Source organism: Amaranthus tricolor, chromosome 3 (assembly GCF_026212465.1).
Source record: "Amaranthus tricolor cultivar Red isolate AtriRed21 chromosome 3, ASM2621246v1, whole genome shotgun sequence".
Classification (NCBI taxonomy): Eukaryota; Viridiplantae; Streptophyta; class Magnoliopsida; order Caryophyllales; family Amaranthaceae; genus Amaranthus; species Amaranthus tricolor.
Window position 1 is genome coordinate 27,992,601 of NC_080049.1, and position 17,274 is coordinate 28,009,874.

At 34.5% G+C, this 17,274-nt stretch overlaps 1 protein-coding gene across 1 annotated transcript; it reads right to left on the reverse strand.

Moving 5' to 3' along the window:
* Positions 1-66: 66 nt before the first annotated feature.
* Positions 67-13,717, reverse strand: LOC130808877 (ABC transporter G family member 7). The gene is made up of 12 exons (XM_057674415.1): positions 13,268-13,717; positions 11,193-11,383; positions 10,951-11,101; positions 10,334-10,466; positions 8,346-8,547; positions 7,981-8,254; positions 7,150-7,281; positions 3,064-3,284; positions 1,228-1,440; positions 1,009-1,093; positions 491-755; positions 67-413 (listed from the first exon to the last, which is right to left on the reverse strand). The coding sequence occupies exons 1-12, from the start codon at positions 13,535-13,537 to the stop codon at positions 403-405; spliced, it is 2,148 nt and encodes a 715-aa protein (XP_057530398.1). The 5' UTR covers positions 13,538-13,717; the 3' UTR covers positions 67-402.
* Positions 13,718-17,274: the final 3,557 nt, after the last annotated feature.

Consider the following 17,274-nt stretch of genomic DNA (forward strand, 5'->3'; position numbering starts at 1 on the left):
TTATCAATCAAAAAATCAAAAGTTAAAAGTCAATGAAAAAATCATCTACCAAACAAAGACTTTAGGTTGATTAGCTTTAGGCCCTAGTGATTGAAAATGATCCTTTTTCTCTTAAAGAATTCGATATTCTCAAAGATTTAATTATGACTTTCTGCTTGCGTATAGGGACCAGCGTTACTCCAATTTGAAAAAGAACTATCACGCTGCTGATAAGGTATCACAATTAACTAAACAATTCAAGCATTGATCCAAATTCAGCGATCTAACAATTTCCTACGGATTAGTTTTACATATAATAATTATCGTTCCACGTTATAATGTGGAGCACATCTTGTTTATCAAGTTATCTTCTCTGATCAGTGCAAGCATGAGGGCCTCCTTTAGTGTACAAGTATCTCCTCTTTACTTGGCACCTGTATAAGATAAAAGTATAAATAGCTCCGCATCGTATGCCAACATTAATGTACGGTGTACCCAAGACTCTACAAACCTTCCAAGATAAATGGTAAAATTTGATCCTTCTGAGGTTCAAGCAACTCTTTTCCGTCAACCTGGTCAGCAAGAGGCTCTTCTTTCTCCTCCGCAGTCTCATATGGTGACACTTGATCCTCTAAAGGAGCCTCGAGCATCTGGTACTTGGGTTTATTCTTCTCTAGTAAGAAGTATGTAGTGCAATACCAAAACAATAATATTCTGCTTTGTGCCACCACCGTTTCTTTAATTTGACTGCCAGCAAACGATAGCCTTTCCAATGCCTGCACATTGGTTTCAAATTATAGAACGTCAAAATGAAGCCAAAAGCTTGAAGGTATCAGTGTTATACACCATATTTTACCACATCTTAGGATATACAAAACTATTAGTTTGAAGCATGCTGAACAACAGGCCACCTAGTTTGGAGTTTCCTTTCGACATAGTATAGGACTTCTAGGCTTACAGGTCTCTAAAACTAACTGATGCTTGATTTCTAGAAAATCTTTAATATACAGTGCTTTGTATAGTAGATACCTGTTCTCCAGTTTGCAGATCAAACGGATGTTGATGGTCAAATTGCAGACCTCTAAATTCATTGATACATAATCCTTGAAAAGCCCTGCAAATAAATCAAAAATTTCAATGATATATAAAGCAAATATGATTATACAAAGCAATCAACACGATATCATTCGTCAGCCAGTTGTTTCCCTTCCTACAGAAAAAGTAATGTTGAAGACGTGATATAATTACCATCTTATTAGGGACACACGAGGAATCCAGCGGAAAACTATAGGTGTGTTGTCTACATTGACATAGGATCCTCCAAATACAATGAAGACAGTCATAAGGGATGGGCCAACTGCCATTGCTGCTTCAGTGCTTGGTACCATGGCTCCCACAGTTAGACCCATAGCAGATGCAGCAAATGACTCAACAGTCACAATCCCACAGAACTTCCCGAATCTACAAGTCACAAACACAATTCAGCATTTAAATAATCATTCAAACAGATATCAAGCAACTAGATAGTAACATGCACTGCACAAGTAATTACTATTTGCAAATTTAATAAGAATATGTAAGTAAACACGTCATTACCCCAATGCCAAGTGGCTTCCGCTTAGGTAGAGTTTGATTGAGTTGGATGTAAGCAACCTAACCCTTGTAAAAGATTGGTTTTGATTGTCCCTTTTTGTGAAAGAAATTTTTTTATTAAAGAAGGAATATTGTATACATCCATGGGATGCATAACTACAATATCACATTTCAATTACTTCTACATAAGTCATTTAGAGCATTGTTGAAATAAACCAAGTGCCTTAGGCCAAAGAGACGCCCAAAAAAAAACCTTTTCCAATAGCACCTCTACTGGCAGAAATCGATTATTGAAAGTTCTTGTATTCCTCTCAAGCCATATAGACCATATAATGGAAAAAGAGCAAAAGAGTCCACATCTTTTTAAGATCTCTATCCCAAATTCCCAACCCATTTTACAATATTTGATCAAAAGAAATCCTCCAATCCTTTCGGACGCGACCCATTCTTTGCCTCTAATCTTAAACAATTATCACCATAATTCACTTGCCATCTTGCAATGAAGAAATACGATCATTATCTTCTCCATTCTTGAAACATAAAATGCACCTATGGGAATGCAAAACCTTATAAGGTCTTCTAAATTACAGGTACTCCATTGTGTTCAACTTCCCTAAGGCAACTAAACACACCAAAGCCTTGACCCTTTTAGGGACCTTAGCTTTTCAAATTCAATTATACAAAGGAAAGGTAACTAAGAAATCTTTGGGAATGAAAAACTATGTTTGTGGGAAAAGAAAAGCAAGAGAGATATCGTAATTGCAAACATCATATGCAACTTAATATAAATAGGAAGCACAAAGGACTAAATGAACTATTTTGCTCTAGTCCATTATAAGATGAAAACAAAGAACTATAAAATTTAGCTCCATTGAGAACTCTACAATTTCTAACAAGATGGTAAGTATGATTGATTTCATACTAAACAATATTTGATTGAGTGCTCTGAGGTTATCAACAAAAAGAGTTTTTCTAAGTCACTTCACTTCTATGTTCAAAATCAAATTTCCTTTAATCTAAAGTTGCTTCTCTTTTAATCCCATTAACCTTGTGTCTTGACCTAGAGGGTGCATAATTGGAACTACAGTATCAAAATTCTCAACATGTCTACAACAAGGTCTTGCTTTGAGCTCCCTATTCTATTTGCAACAAAAAAAGTAGGTGTTGTTGTTTCCGTAGAAGTTTTTATACGGGGATTGATAGAGTATGAGGTTAAAAGCTTGAGATAATTTTGCTCATGTCCCGTAATTTTGGTTAATATTACTCTAGAAAACTAGTATCTTAGATAAAGAACTTCAAAACATTTTAAACTACATGTAAAGAATCTCTTGATTTCAGTAACATTTGACAGATCATAGGGAAATATACTAGTCTTAGATTAAGATATTCAGCATAAACATATCAGTTAATCACGACGAAATGCTAGTAAATTCCTCTCACTAACAAACGCTAGTGAGTTACTCTTGCTAACAAATGCTCCATGCAATTTACCTGGACAAAGTGGGATGCAAACGAGACATAGGATATAAAATGGTGCCAAACAATAACGGAAATGCGGCTCCAACTGGTATTTCAGCCAGCAGCTTAGAGGCTAAATATGGACCCAAAGAATAAGACCCTTTTGCCCTCTCCCTATCCACAATTGCACGCTCCTTTGGAAACACACCAATAGTCTTCGTCAAAGCAGCCATTGCAGTATTTATAGCAGCAACCTAGCAGTCAAGAAACTCATTCAAGTCCCCAAGATGACAAAACATATAGAAAATTCAGACCCATTTAAGAATTTACTAAGCATGCCGTCCAATTGCTTAAACATACAGATAAAGTGGTAACAGTTGACAAGTATTCAAGATTACAGAGACACCCTTGGAAATTAAAGGAAGTTTATACCTAGGTTTGGTAAGCGAGATTAAGTAGTCATACATGTACGTTAGCAAAGAGACAACTCGAATAATTTCCCTAATATAGCTCAAACTCAATGTTATAGCAAATAAAATACGATTCGAAACAAGAAACAAGAAATGTTAGACTGGTGTTTCAGAAACATAGGAAACAAACTTGTCCAAATATATTGAATATGAGTAGGTAATATAACCATAACACTCATTAATAAAATGTCGTGTATCACAAAAACAGCACATGTGAGACATTTCATCCGTAAACTCAAGGTGAAAATATTTTCTCATACCCCTTTAACTCTCTTAAAGGATATACTCGATACCAAGCGTAGAAGCTTCTCTCAAACCCCAAAACTTATAACATTCAAGTCGTTAAAACAGACAATCTCAACCTTAACCTTCAAGCATTTCACAAAAACATACATATCCATCTTATAAATTAAAATCATAAATACAGTTGATGGTAGAGGTTAATGATGAAAATGTACATTTCCAAAACAACAAAACAAATATATGTTATTCTAGAAAAATAGGAAAAATTATCAAGCAATTCACATTTTTCACAAGATCCAAAAATTTGATATCAAGAGAAAGAATCAAAAATCAACTTTACAACAACACATAGTTGGCACATTCGAAGCTAGTTTAGATTTAGAAATGTTGTGATAGTCAATATTATTGACCTTTGAACCAAGAGACTTCTTATGAGTAGTTGAGTACTTACAATTTGGCTAGGGAAATATCCAAAATGTCTCGTGTGTTTGATTGTCGTAGTGTCACAACATAAGGTTTTCCAACTGGGTTTTTGATTTTGTGTAAGGCCTAAATTAGTTATGAGCTTAGTTTATTGTACCCGAATTGAGAAGGGTTATTTTAGTCTTACTAAACTAGATTTTATAGTTCTTTAGGGTTCTTTTAGTTATAAATCGGAAATTTACGTGCATGAAATCAAAATTTTGAATATAATTGTCCTGAAGGTTTTCCCAAAATCTGCAAAGGTTCAATAAATGTGAATGAAGCAATTCTTGAGTGATTATCCAAGATATTTGAGTCGGACATAAGCACAAAGATCGATACAAGAAGTTGCGACTTGCGAGACAAATTTTTTTGACCAAAGCAAGATGTTTTACGCGCAAGAGAGTTGAATAATTCTAACTAACAATTACAAGAGTTGAGTGTTCTTGTAAATATCTTCTAAACCCTCAATTTAATTAAAGGATCGCTACAACTACGATGCAAATTGGTAATAAATGAGTAAAGAAATTTCTTGGAGATATCTATGCGGAAAAAAGAAAACACCAAGTTCTTTGCAAAATATGGGTTGTGCAAAAATTCAAATGCTTTAAGTGAACTATCACATAATTCACATATCTCCTCGTGAATCGAAAAAAGAGTTGTTTAATCCGTTTATTGAATATGAGATATTCAATGATATTATAAAAAGGAAAAATTGATTTTAAAGTTTCCACGATTGCATCTTTCATTCCTCTGCTTTTAAAAATCTCATCTTTGAGTTATTTTTCTTTATCAAAAAATAAAATAAATAAAAAATTCAAAAATAAATACTTTTCTTTATTCAAAAAATTAAAATAAAAGTGTTCTTTATTCTCTCTCTACTTAACCCAACACCTGCACCAAATTCCCTTCCCTCCTCTCTCACGTTCTTACAACCCACAATTATGTCCTCAACAACTTTGTAATATATCTGACATTTGAAACAAGAGGAAAATCGAAAATCTTGCATTTCAACAAATATGATTTTGTATGTAATGACCAATTGGAATATTTTATAAATTCAACTTATCAAACATATCATAATTCGGAAATTCTCCTCAGTCCTCCCCAAACAACCTCTTAACCAATTGATAACCTTCCGAAACAAATTCCATTTAATACCCAACAAATCAAACATAAAACACTCAATTAAATATATAAAATAATTAAAGATGCAATCTTTGCTCTTTAAAAGCGATTTTCCTAACAAAATGTGTCATCGCTTTTACTGCTAAACCGATTATAACATGTCAAAGCCCTTTGAAAGAAGATTCAGTTAAAAGGTAGAGCTTTTAAAAAATAACTCAAAGGTGAGACTTGTAAAAGCGGAGTAAAAAGCAGAAGTCGTAGAACCTTTATGATTAATTTCTCCTCAAAATAAGGAACATATACCATAATTTCTTGGTAGAAGCAGGCAACCAAAACATGATAGTTACACTAAACCAATGACCACTATGTTACCGGATAAATGATATTCAAGACAAAAAAAGAGTAGCGCGGGAAAATAGAAAATAATAGATTATATGAAGTTCATTGGTCAACACGATTTTGCAAATTGTTTAGACAAAAACCAGCTACTGTCTAAGGAGGAGTGCCTAGTTTGTATTATGGGCAAGAGTGGCTCCTATGCTTATAAAGCCAAGATGAGCGGGAGATAATGTAATTATGCTACTTTCAGCACAAGTTATCTCTCTCCCGTCTTTGAGCATCGCCAAAGAGTAATTAAAGACAATTCTTTTTAGGAGGGACGAAATGAACAACTTCAAAAACTTAATGAGCATTTTTCGATGGTTTAGAGGAATATCCAACATATCCAAGGTTTATTGTCGTAGTGTATAAATGTCAGGTAACTAGGTTTTTACTTTCGTTGCGACAAGACTAAATTAGCTAGGATTTTTTTGTTTAATTTATTATTTCATATTATTGTTAACCGAATTGTGCAAAATTATTTGTCCTTTTATATTTAGTTTTAGTTCTTTGGGATTATTTTAGTTGTTATCAAATGAAAATTAGCGTGTGTAGACATCGGGGTTTCGAGTACAATTTTCGAAAGGTTTTCCAATGTTTGTGATAGTTCGATAATTGTGAAAGAAACAATTCTTAAGATGTTAAAGATGAGAGAGAATTTTGAATTAATATTTGAATGTGGATATTTTGGGTGGTCTTGAGGAAAGAGTATGTTGTATTAATTATTATTGCTTTGATGTTGATATTTTGGGAGTAATACGAAGAGAGTGTGACATTGGTTTAATATTAAATTGTAATTTGTAAGGGGTAGGATCATTTGCATTTGTGAAAATGTAGCGAATTAATTGGAATAGACTAATATAGAGCATGTAGTAAGACGAGTAGAAGGTTGGAACTTAGAGGATAACACAAGAAAAAGAAGTAGGTTTTTAGGAGCGCATTACAATTGATATAAATATAGGAGGAGAATATATGTAAGTGATTATTAAGATTGTTTTCGTTTACTATATTAGTATTAGAAATTATTATTAGTATTAAAGAGGGTAAATAACTAACATTATTAACAATTTCCCATGCTAATTTGTTTTGGTTCATGAAGCAGACCCCATATTACTAGGAATAAGACTTTTACTTTGTCATTGATGTTTTTAATTTACCACCTTTAGTGGAGAAAGGCATATGTTACTTTTTTGTTTTTTCAATTGAATCTTCTTTCATGATGAATAGAATATCTCAATTTCGAGTTTCTATTTATCTTTCCTCACATCCTTGGAAAAAAAAAAACGATTGATCTTCCTAGTCCATTACCCCTTAAAATCATATCATCTTCTTGTGTCCAAGGAGACTCCATCCCCAGTGCTATTGAAAGACAACATAAAAGGATATGCAAAAGTTCATAGAGAACATCAAAAACCAACTCAAACTCTGCAGGGTTTACCTGCAGTAACCCCATTCTGTCCTGAATAGATGTCTGAGATCTGCCCATCCTCCAGAAGATTGAACCAAATATCATTGCTGATGCAATTGACATTCTAGCCCGTACCTTATTTGTTGGCCCATCTCGAGAAGCCTGATCAGACAAAATTTTGAAGTCAAAAGACTAAGTACAGAAATCACAGTAATATATTTATTAAATTGACCCCTATGCCAGTATAAGTGGCTTCCTCCTTTGAAGGGTGAAGGGACAGAATGTACACAGCATTGTAATAAGAAAGAAACTGTTTTTGATTGAACCTTGATTACAACAAAAAAGCAGAAGAATTCTCTCCGAAGATAAATGTTTCAATACAAACTATATTAACTGCTGCATGTAAGAGCATAGTTGCATTCAGTTTACCAGTAACACTAACATCAACCAAAAAAATGACCAACTACCTGATAAATAAAAAGTGGCATAGTAAAGTAAAGAAGAAAGGGCAATGGCAATTAGAGGGATGAAAACTTGAATCAAGAGGCATACAGTACCATCCCCTAACCCAACCAACCAATAAATCACACATCATCAATCTAATCAAACCATTTCAGTGACAAAATTAGTCTTCATATTTCTGGATTACTACACCAACAACATTTCATTGCCCCTATGACATTAAGTAGCTACCACCTAGACAGGGTTTGGGAGGGCCGGTTGTGTGCAACCTTAGCATAGTTATACACTTGTTGGTGATGATAAAAAGGTTGTTTGTGATGGACCCTTGATAGTAAACACCATGGAAAACTTCACATAAACAAGATGTGCATCCCAAAGACAGAAAATCTGGTCAAATACCTGCATCCACGCACGTCTCAGAAGCAACGAGAATTCCCTCCACCAACCCCCTCTCTTAGCATATGGTCTTCCTCTAAACTTCATTTCTTTGAGTAATTTATCTTCATTGACGAGAGGAGATGCATAAATAACCGAGGCAGTTGATTGTGAAAAAGCCTCAACAAGACCATTTATCTTTTTCTGAGATCTGTTAATGCTTTCAGATGAACTATAATCAATAGATATGAGATCAGCCAAAAATTCAGCAGGATTGACATGATCTGGGCATGGATACCTGCCAAGTGGAATCACAGGTTAGGCAGCATCCAAAAGAACACCGTTTTACATCAACTGTTTAAGAGTTGGACAATGAAGTGGCTACCAACCCAAGATTTGCAAAGTACGATAATGGCTCATCCCTAGCAAGTCCAGAATAAACAAGAGAACCTTCGGCCAGCAAGATAATGTCATCGAATTTGTAATATATTGATCCCCTAGGTTGGTGTATTGAGCAGATAACAGTATGACCATCCTGTGCAAGTTGACTGAGTGTTTCCATTACTTTTTCAGCCTGGAAGGCGTCAAGCCCTGAAAGTAACAAATGTCATTAGATGCTCTAACAAAACATATATTACCTCCAAAAACAAGTACTTAACAGAATCATTAGAGTTATCGGTGTTAATTGACAACAATACATTCATGCCAGAAAAAACATCAGAGCACATAAAATCTGCAAAATAGGAACCAAAACATAATTTCTCACGGTTTACTTTTAAATCACAAAATATAATTTGGAAATAGATGAACCATGGCAAAGATATATGTAACCGTAAGTGATAAGTGAGAACATTAATTAAACCCTTCTTGAAATCCAAAATAAATAAGAAAACCCACACTGACATTGAAGAGCCAAGGGAACAAGGTCAAGAGATAGTCAACATAAAATTAGAAATACAAAATTTGGAAGTAAAAGAGAAGACTCTAGAAAACTAGGGTAACATACTAACAAGTAACATCTCATCTATGGAGATATATCTTCAGACCATTTTCCTTAATCTACAACCAAACAGTCTTGATTTCCTTATATGGCATTGAAATATTCAAAAACTTCAATCATAAAACCTGAATTCCTAATTCATAAAGCCAGATACAAACTATTCACTTGACCAAAGTTTATAAAAGCAATGAGTTTAAGACACTATGCTATGATAGCATCTCTCCTTTTATTTTCATAATCCATGTAACAGCAATGTATCAGCCTGCTTCAACTATAATCACAAGGTACTTCACATATTCGGTACAACAGAAGTACGGAACAGACAGCAATGGCCCGAATTACCAAGTATATGTAATAGAATAAAGGCTTTGAGATGGTATTTTATGGTTGCAAAATCTTATCATGTAAAACAATTAAAGTTAGAAATTATATGAAATTTTGTCTCTCTTTTTAGTTAAGTAGAGCTATAAATGTGACATTATATTTCAAATCAAAATTAAAAAAATTTATATTGTCGATATTCATTAGGAGTATAACTAAAACTCTAATTATATTTGGAAAGAAAAAGTGCTGAATGTTAATTATGTTATTCATTAGATCAAGTTGAAGATTACAGCTAGAGCTCTCTTGCTATTAGCAAGAAGGCCGCTACTAATTCTATTTCCTGGGTTTAATGTTAAAATATTTTGGTAAGCTAAATTTGTAGTTGTTCATGGTGCTGTGTGTTGTTTACTGCCTCTGCACATTTTTGGTTGTACATTGCTCAGTTGGATGATGAAAATTTTTTATTTACCAGAAAAAAAAACGATAACAGTATTTTATTAGATTAACAGAAATAGATATTTATTGTGTTGGGGTTATAATTCTATCGACAATTGGAAATGTCAAGTTTAGGTACTTCTATAATACAGACTATATCACACTAAATTGACTGTAAGCTTAGCTTCCATAGTAGTCTAGGGGCTAGCACAGCCTTTCTACTTCTGATAAACCCCATTCTCTTTGATGTACCCTTTATATTTGATTATAACTTGTCAGTTTGTATTCAAAAAAATAAACAAGCGTTGGTGACTTAATCAAAGTCCTCTTCCCCATGTTTTTTGGGCAACTGCTAACAATTAAAAAATTCTGTTTCATTTAGACTTCATCAATTGATTTCATTTCTTCAAAACTACATCGGAACAGGAAACCCCAGGGAGAAAGGATGCATCACAAGACAATTATATGGTAGAAGTCATATGTAGTCTTATAGCTTGAAATTTTTGGTTTCTGGATAAGGATTTCTGCCTATAATTTAGATGAGAATTTGTTAAAATTTAAAATTATTGAATATGATGTATGGCTTAAGCAAGCACAATAAGCATGAAGCGTGCATACCAGTTGTCGGTTCATCTGCAAATATTACTGAAGGACTAGCAATTAGTTCACATGCCAGAGACAAACGTTTCTTTTCACCCCCACTGATACCACGCACTTTTGCATCACCAACAATTGAATCTGCACAACTGACCTTTGGAGATAGTTTAACACAGCAAACACCAATTTAGTAAGGTCACTCCAGCAGAAGTTCATATTATGCTCAGACAAAGGTAAAGGTTTATTAATAGGCCATTTTCTTTATAACTATGACAAAGCAAAGTTACAGTTGATACAAACCATCAAACTAGTCTGCTCCAGCATATACTAGAGTCTACAGGATGTCAGATATATAAATGGAGCCTTATACGGAGGGGTGCAACAAAATCATACATAATCAAGAAGAAGAAATGGAGGGAATCACAGCTTTTGATGTATCATGTTACTCAATCCTGAATCAAATGTTTGAATATGCAGTTGTCATGGAATAAGAGATTTACGAAGTAATTCAGTGGATTCAGACAAACGCACAAGAAAAAAGATTTTAAAAAAAGGGTGATGTTCCTCTAACATATATGTCTACATAAAAATCTATAAGAGAACCAACCAAATATCAAAAGCATTGATCTCACTCTTACCAAGCCCAATTTACGCAAAAGATCATTAACATAATCATCCCTTGCTTCTACTGATGATATCTGTGGAAGCTGGAGTTCTGCAGCAAAAGAAAGTGTTTCGCGCACTGTCATCTGCGAGAAAAAGAGATCCTCCTGCCTGATAAAAGCAGACCTAAAACAAAAGGAACATCCTCAAATGATGATGATCAGAAGAGAAATTTTCCAATATTTTCAAAGAATTTTTGTTCTAAAAGAGCTCATACTTGTAAGATTTTTTGGGTGTGTGCTGTCCATTGACCTCCAAATGACCTGACAACCTTAACCTGGATGACGCTGTAAGTTGACCAGCTAGAACGTTAAGTAGTGTCGTCTTCCCTGAACCTGATGGCCCCATTATTGCCAGCAACCTTCCAGGTTTAGCTTCCCCACAAACATCATTCAACAGGAACCTTACCTAAATAACAAAGCGGTAAAAAACATCACTGTTGATCTAAACCAAGTAATTATCTAAAACTTTATATTTGATATTAAGTGGCCTAACATAAAGAAACCCTAATTTACACAATATAATTGAATATGAGAATCACAAGAACCTTTCCTAGAAATTTAATTATCAAGTTTACGCAATCACTTGATTCAAGTGTAGCTTATATTAGCAAGTATGGCTCCAAACTATTCATCTCATGACACAAACTTATAGAAATCTACACTGGATTCCGTTGAAGCTGATTCACATATGTAACTACAATCTACATGAAACTTATGCTTCACAAGAAAGGGCATATTGGCTGGTCTATTCACAATTCAATCTTTACAACAGAGTGACATGTTCCTTTGCAGCAGACTCTGAATAGGGGTCTCAAGGCTCTCCTTGCCTTGTTTTCAGGTCATTCTAAACCTTTAATACATGTTTCCCTCCAACATTCTCAAGTAGATTCTTCATCAATGGTTTGGCCCTTTCTTTAACTTCATCATTACCTTTATCGTTATTTGGCTACACATCCCTACCCCAAATCACAATATTTAATTGAAAAAGGCCTTTTTAGAGCTTAATGAAACTACTCAGACAAGTGATTTATGGGTTATTCTCCCCAAAATCAAATAGTTGTATTTCTTCAATAATGATCTCATAAGATTTCACACTCTCAAACACATTAGACTCTCTGGTGTTTGGTTGCACTCTAATGGAATATCACAAATTTAAGCATGCACTCCACTCAAGTAGTTCATCTAAGACTACTACACCCTTAAGCACACTCTCTTAGAGTATTCTCTATAGGCCTCAGAGATAAAAGGAATCTTTTCTCGAATTCCCTGAGGTCAAACACGTGTAAAACCACAAAAAGGATCTGACTTCATGCTTATGCAAGCACATGTGCTCGTTCAAGCATGATTCACCCTTGTCTGAGCAAGCATGTTTACTTGATTTCCCTATCCACGACTCAATTTAAGTTGTTGGCTGGTGCATAAATCTGCTCTTTTGAGCATGCAACATGCTCATTCAACTCTGGAATTTTGATGCACTGCTCGTTGGAGCAGCCTTCCTTAGTGCCTACTTCTCTGCACCATTCTCATCCATGCAACTGCCTATATCATTTAGGCCTCTATCGACAACAAGATCCTCGCTTCTTCCATGTTCAACTACCCCTTGAACATGCTCACTTAGCCAACTTTCATTATGACTCAAATGAGCCCATTTCAACTTCTCCCAGCTTTCCTTGTTTGGTCTTCCCTCATCAATACATAGGCATCCTCTTTGGAGTAATTCGGTCATGAATCTAACACTTATCAATGGCATGCTAAACTTGCCATGGATTACTGGCATGCATGTTGTTGTTTCAAATCTCTCATCTACCTAAATCACAAGTATTAAACATGACCTTAAATGCTCCAAAACTTGAGTGGACAGTTGGTATGGACGGACCCTCATATCAGACACTTCCAAGCATTTGCATATCAAACTGAAATACTACGGCTTTTTCAACTATAATAACTACAAAATAATAAAACCTGTAAATTCTGAAACAGCAACTAAAATTATCTATTTCCTGACATGATGGACCAATCCCTATATCCCATAAAATTAATGAAACCTTAGCTTTTTGGATTGGAAAAAATCATTTCGTCATTTCTTACAGTAACTCCTACAAAAAAAAGCCGTAATTTATCAATAAATTGCATACTTGTACAAAAAATTATTTTTTCCGTCAAGAATCTTTTTTAAGAAAATCATCACCAACGACAGAAAAATTCATCAAATAAAGGATGACTGAAACCAAATATGTGAAATTACAAAATCTCTAAAAAAAAAAAAAGTCGGAAAATATAGAGAAATTACTGATTTAGACTTGGCATCGGAGAGCGAACATGTGATATTCCTCCAACGAATGGTAACCGGAAACACTTTCCCGTCAATCGGCGTTTCATCCGCATCATCATACTCATAATTGTCGTCGTCGACACCATCCTCCGGCAACAACGCAGGACCAGGTCCAGAAAATAATCGGACAAAGAGAGCAGCAGCAACAGCAACCAGAATTTGGCCGACGCCATTGCCGCCGATCCTTCCAGCAAGCTCACCCATTTTCTTCCCGCCAATGGCCACCATAGTTGTAGCGACAAGTAGGTTGGTGTGAAGGTGTGGAGTGTGAGTGTTGAGCGACTAGAAAAGTGGGAGGGACGATTCGTTTGACATGAGACATAAAAAGGTGACGTCGTAATGGCGAGGAAGTGAGCAAGAAATCCAGAGTTTGTCTTGTTTGCTTGCTGATAGCGGATAAGACATGGGTATTGGACTAGGCTAACACGTGGTTCGTTTCATGATAAGATACTTTTGTATTAATTAAGGACATCATAATTAATGATGTTACAAGTTACAACTTCCAATAGGATTTTGGAAAATTCGTCAAAAACAATCAAACTTATTATTTATTTTTTTTTGAATAATCTCTATTATTAATTATATTCTTAATAATTCAACCTTTATATATTATTTATTGACAGTATTTATTTTCATATTCTAACCAACTATTATAGTTACCTTTCATTAAAGAGGAGTAGAGTTAGACCAACGAAGAAGCATAAAGGGGAAAAAAAAGTAAGTATAACGGTTAGTAGATATTTATAATAGTCGGTTAATATGAAAAGGGGTGTTATTTGCAAATAATATACAAAGGTTATATTATTTTGAAATAATCAATTATAGGGATTATTTACAGTAAATGGATAATTAGTGAGATTATTCTGGACAATTTTTCCTATGATTTTTTCTCAAATAAGTACTTCACTCTTGTTGTAGTTGTTACTCCTATGCGTATCTCATTTTACATAATTTTTCATTTTAATTTTAATTTGTCTCATTGAGTATACACTATTCTTTTAGCAATGGTATCAGTCTCTTTCTTTTAATGTTATTTTAAAATTTATACATTCTCTACATCTTAATCAGTCAGTTATATCTTCCACTTGTTTATTGTCTTTTTCTCCAACGCAATTTCTCTTTCTACTAAATTTCGTAAATTTTACGTGTAACGGCCCGGTTTAAGTGACCCGGAAAATCATATGAAAACATGATACCGGTTCACAAACGGACACAAATAAAATTATTTTTTTTTACTCGGATCGTCAACGTTCCAACGGTAAAGAAATATGGTCAACGCACGCAAGAAACAACGCCAAACAAAGAAAACAAGTCAGCGGAAGTCTTTACATACAACTCGAGAGCCTACCGGCCTCTAGACTAGCTAAAAAGTTGTACGAAATAAAAAGAAAAACGTCATAAACTTTCGTTACATAAATCGAGTTATTTCGACTCATAAACTTATTACAAAATATATCTTAGTCTTGATGGTTACGGGTTCTAAGCTGAGTCCTCACTCCAGCCCCCACCTGCAATCAACCTACTGCACGTCGTATGACAACACGTAGCAGGTTCCAAAGAACAACCAATACACGTCAGAGACTTCATACATATGTCAAACAGGTTGAATACAAGCATTGTGTTTATCCTAGCATGCAAAGGCTCTAATATATATTCATTATTCAATATCTCCAATCTTGTAACGTTGCCCGTCCTGTTCGGGTCGTTCAAGTATAAACCATTTATTTCTTTTAAATAATTCCAACTTGTAACGTTGTCCGTCCTGTTCGGGTCGTTCAAGTATAAATTCAAATATTTTTGGTGGAATACACTTGGGAGAGCTAATCCCAAGGCAACCACCGACCTAAGACGTTGCCCGTCCTGTTCGGGTCGCCAAAGGCTAAAGTATGCATACCCCCATGGTGACCGTAATGATCCAAAACTGCCATGGGAACAATAATTATAATAATCCAAACCAATCGTTAACCCCTTTGGGTAACATAACCAAACGTCAACCCCTTTGGGTGACAAACACATAAATTCTCAATTTCCAATTAATTATTTCATATTATTGGAGGTGTCTAATCCTTATGTGATTTACAATGCCTCGATTATAAATGAAACAACACTACTTGCACCACCATATAAACAGTATGGTCTAAGCGTGTACCTTAAACGCTGCAAACACACATTGCTCAAGCACAATAGGAATTTCGCCCTCTTATAAATCGAGGTCCTATATAACACACACAAAACGATCACATATTAGATCGTGTTTACACATTTAATCCACTCCATACCACTAAGATATCACTAAGACTTGATATTTTTAAATGTTTTCATCCAATTTCCAATGATTCCAAAAATTAATTTCTGACCAGAAACTTTATTGGCCATTTCAGACAGTTTAGACAATTCAAATGAAAAATCCGACTTCGCCGTTGCGTTCGGAACGCGTCAATTACCTTGGGTTCCAAATTTCATAATTTCTAACATCCATTTACTATTTTTAATTATTTTAAGCGTTTAACGAGTTTTTAACGCAACGGTGCTTAAAACAACGGAAAACGACTAACGTTTCCGAGTCGGTACCTCTAACGAGGCGGAACAGCTGCTGCCGCCTACATTTATATATTATTATTTTTTTTATTCATTATTATTATTAGTTTATATATACATTATCAACCCTTTTTAAATCTCATGACCAAAATAACTCTTGCAAGGTCACATTCACAAAATCCTTCAAGAGACTTGAAATTTCATAAATTATGATAACTAAATTAAATACTTAATTCTCTTAACAAATTAAATTTTGTAGAGAATTACAAAACTAAATCACCCTTTTAAATCAAGACACACATATATATAAATATAACACAATCCTTCAAGTAAATCAAATTTTGCTAAAGGATTATTAAACCCTTGGATGACTACATAACTTAATCCATACCAACTTAATTTCTACTAACAAATTGAAATTTAGTTAGAGAAATTTAAACCATAAAAGAAATTTATTTGAATATCAACAAAACTCAATTCTTATAAAAAATTTAAACTTTGTTAAAGAATATAAATCAAGAACATAACTTAATCCTTTTAACAAAATTAAGGTTTATTAAAGGATTGTTAAAGAAAATTACATAAAAATATACTCAATCCTCCTCAAAGTCATAGGATATCATCATACATAAAATGTAATTCTTCTTAGAAAACCTTGTATATAAAATCTATAACTAGCAATTCAATTAAACTTACCTCTTTGATCAAAAGATTGAATGGAAGAACAAGAGAACAATTTTTTTTTCTTGAAATGCCGAATCACAAGCCCAAAGGAGAAAATTTTTCTGATTTTTTTTTTTGTTCAATTGGAAGCTTAGAAGGGTGAAGAACTCAAATGGTTTTCAAAAGGATTAATAGGCAATTAAGGGATGAGCTTAATGTGCCTTAATACACACTTATGAGAGGAGTTACTGAACCATATGCAGATGAGGCTAATCATGGTTCAAGTAGTTCAAGCCCCCATTCGGATCTTCATAATGCCACTTATTCCGAGTATACTCCGAACATGCCAAGGCCATTACAATCCTCAAGGAAAACAGAGAACCCCAAACAAACAAAGAAGGGAACAGAACAAACAAAGAAGGGAACAGAACAATCACAAGACACTGTTCGAAAATCTGACGACCAGGCCACCCTACTGCACTGCCTGAGAGTTAACCACGAATCTCTAGAAGATGACCAAGGTGGATACGGAATCTGGATACATGGGCCTAGCCATCAAGGGCCTAGGACCCTACTGACAATCACCATGGAAGACGGAGGAATCAGTGCAAGGTACCCCAGTCATCAGTAAAGGCGCCCAGTACTTAGTCGTTTTTTTTGTGTTGATTTCTGTTTAAAAATAAGCCTTGTGATAGGCACGTGTGCAATTAGCCGTTGTAACTAATAGGAAGCTATATATAGGCATCTAGGATTGTTGTATGGAT

What these genes read in the sequence shown, in the direction of transcription:
- LOC130808877 (XM_057674415.1), bottom strand. Translation starts at nt 13,537, where the DNA reads ATGGTGGCCATTGGCGGGAAGAAAATGGGTGAGCTTGCTGGAAGGATC. An exon ending in TTTTGCGTAAATTGGGCTTG is followed by an intron (nt 10,467 to 10,950) that starts GTAAGAGTGAGA and finishes CTATCTCCAAAG; the next exon opens with GTCAGTTGTGCAGATTCAAT. An exon ending in TGAGACGTGCGTGGATGCAG is followed by an intron (nt 7,282 to 7,980) that starts GTATTTGACCAG and finishes TTGTCTGATCAG; the next exon opens with GCTTCTCGAGATGGGCCAAC.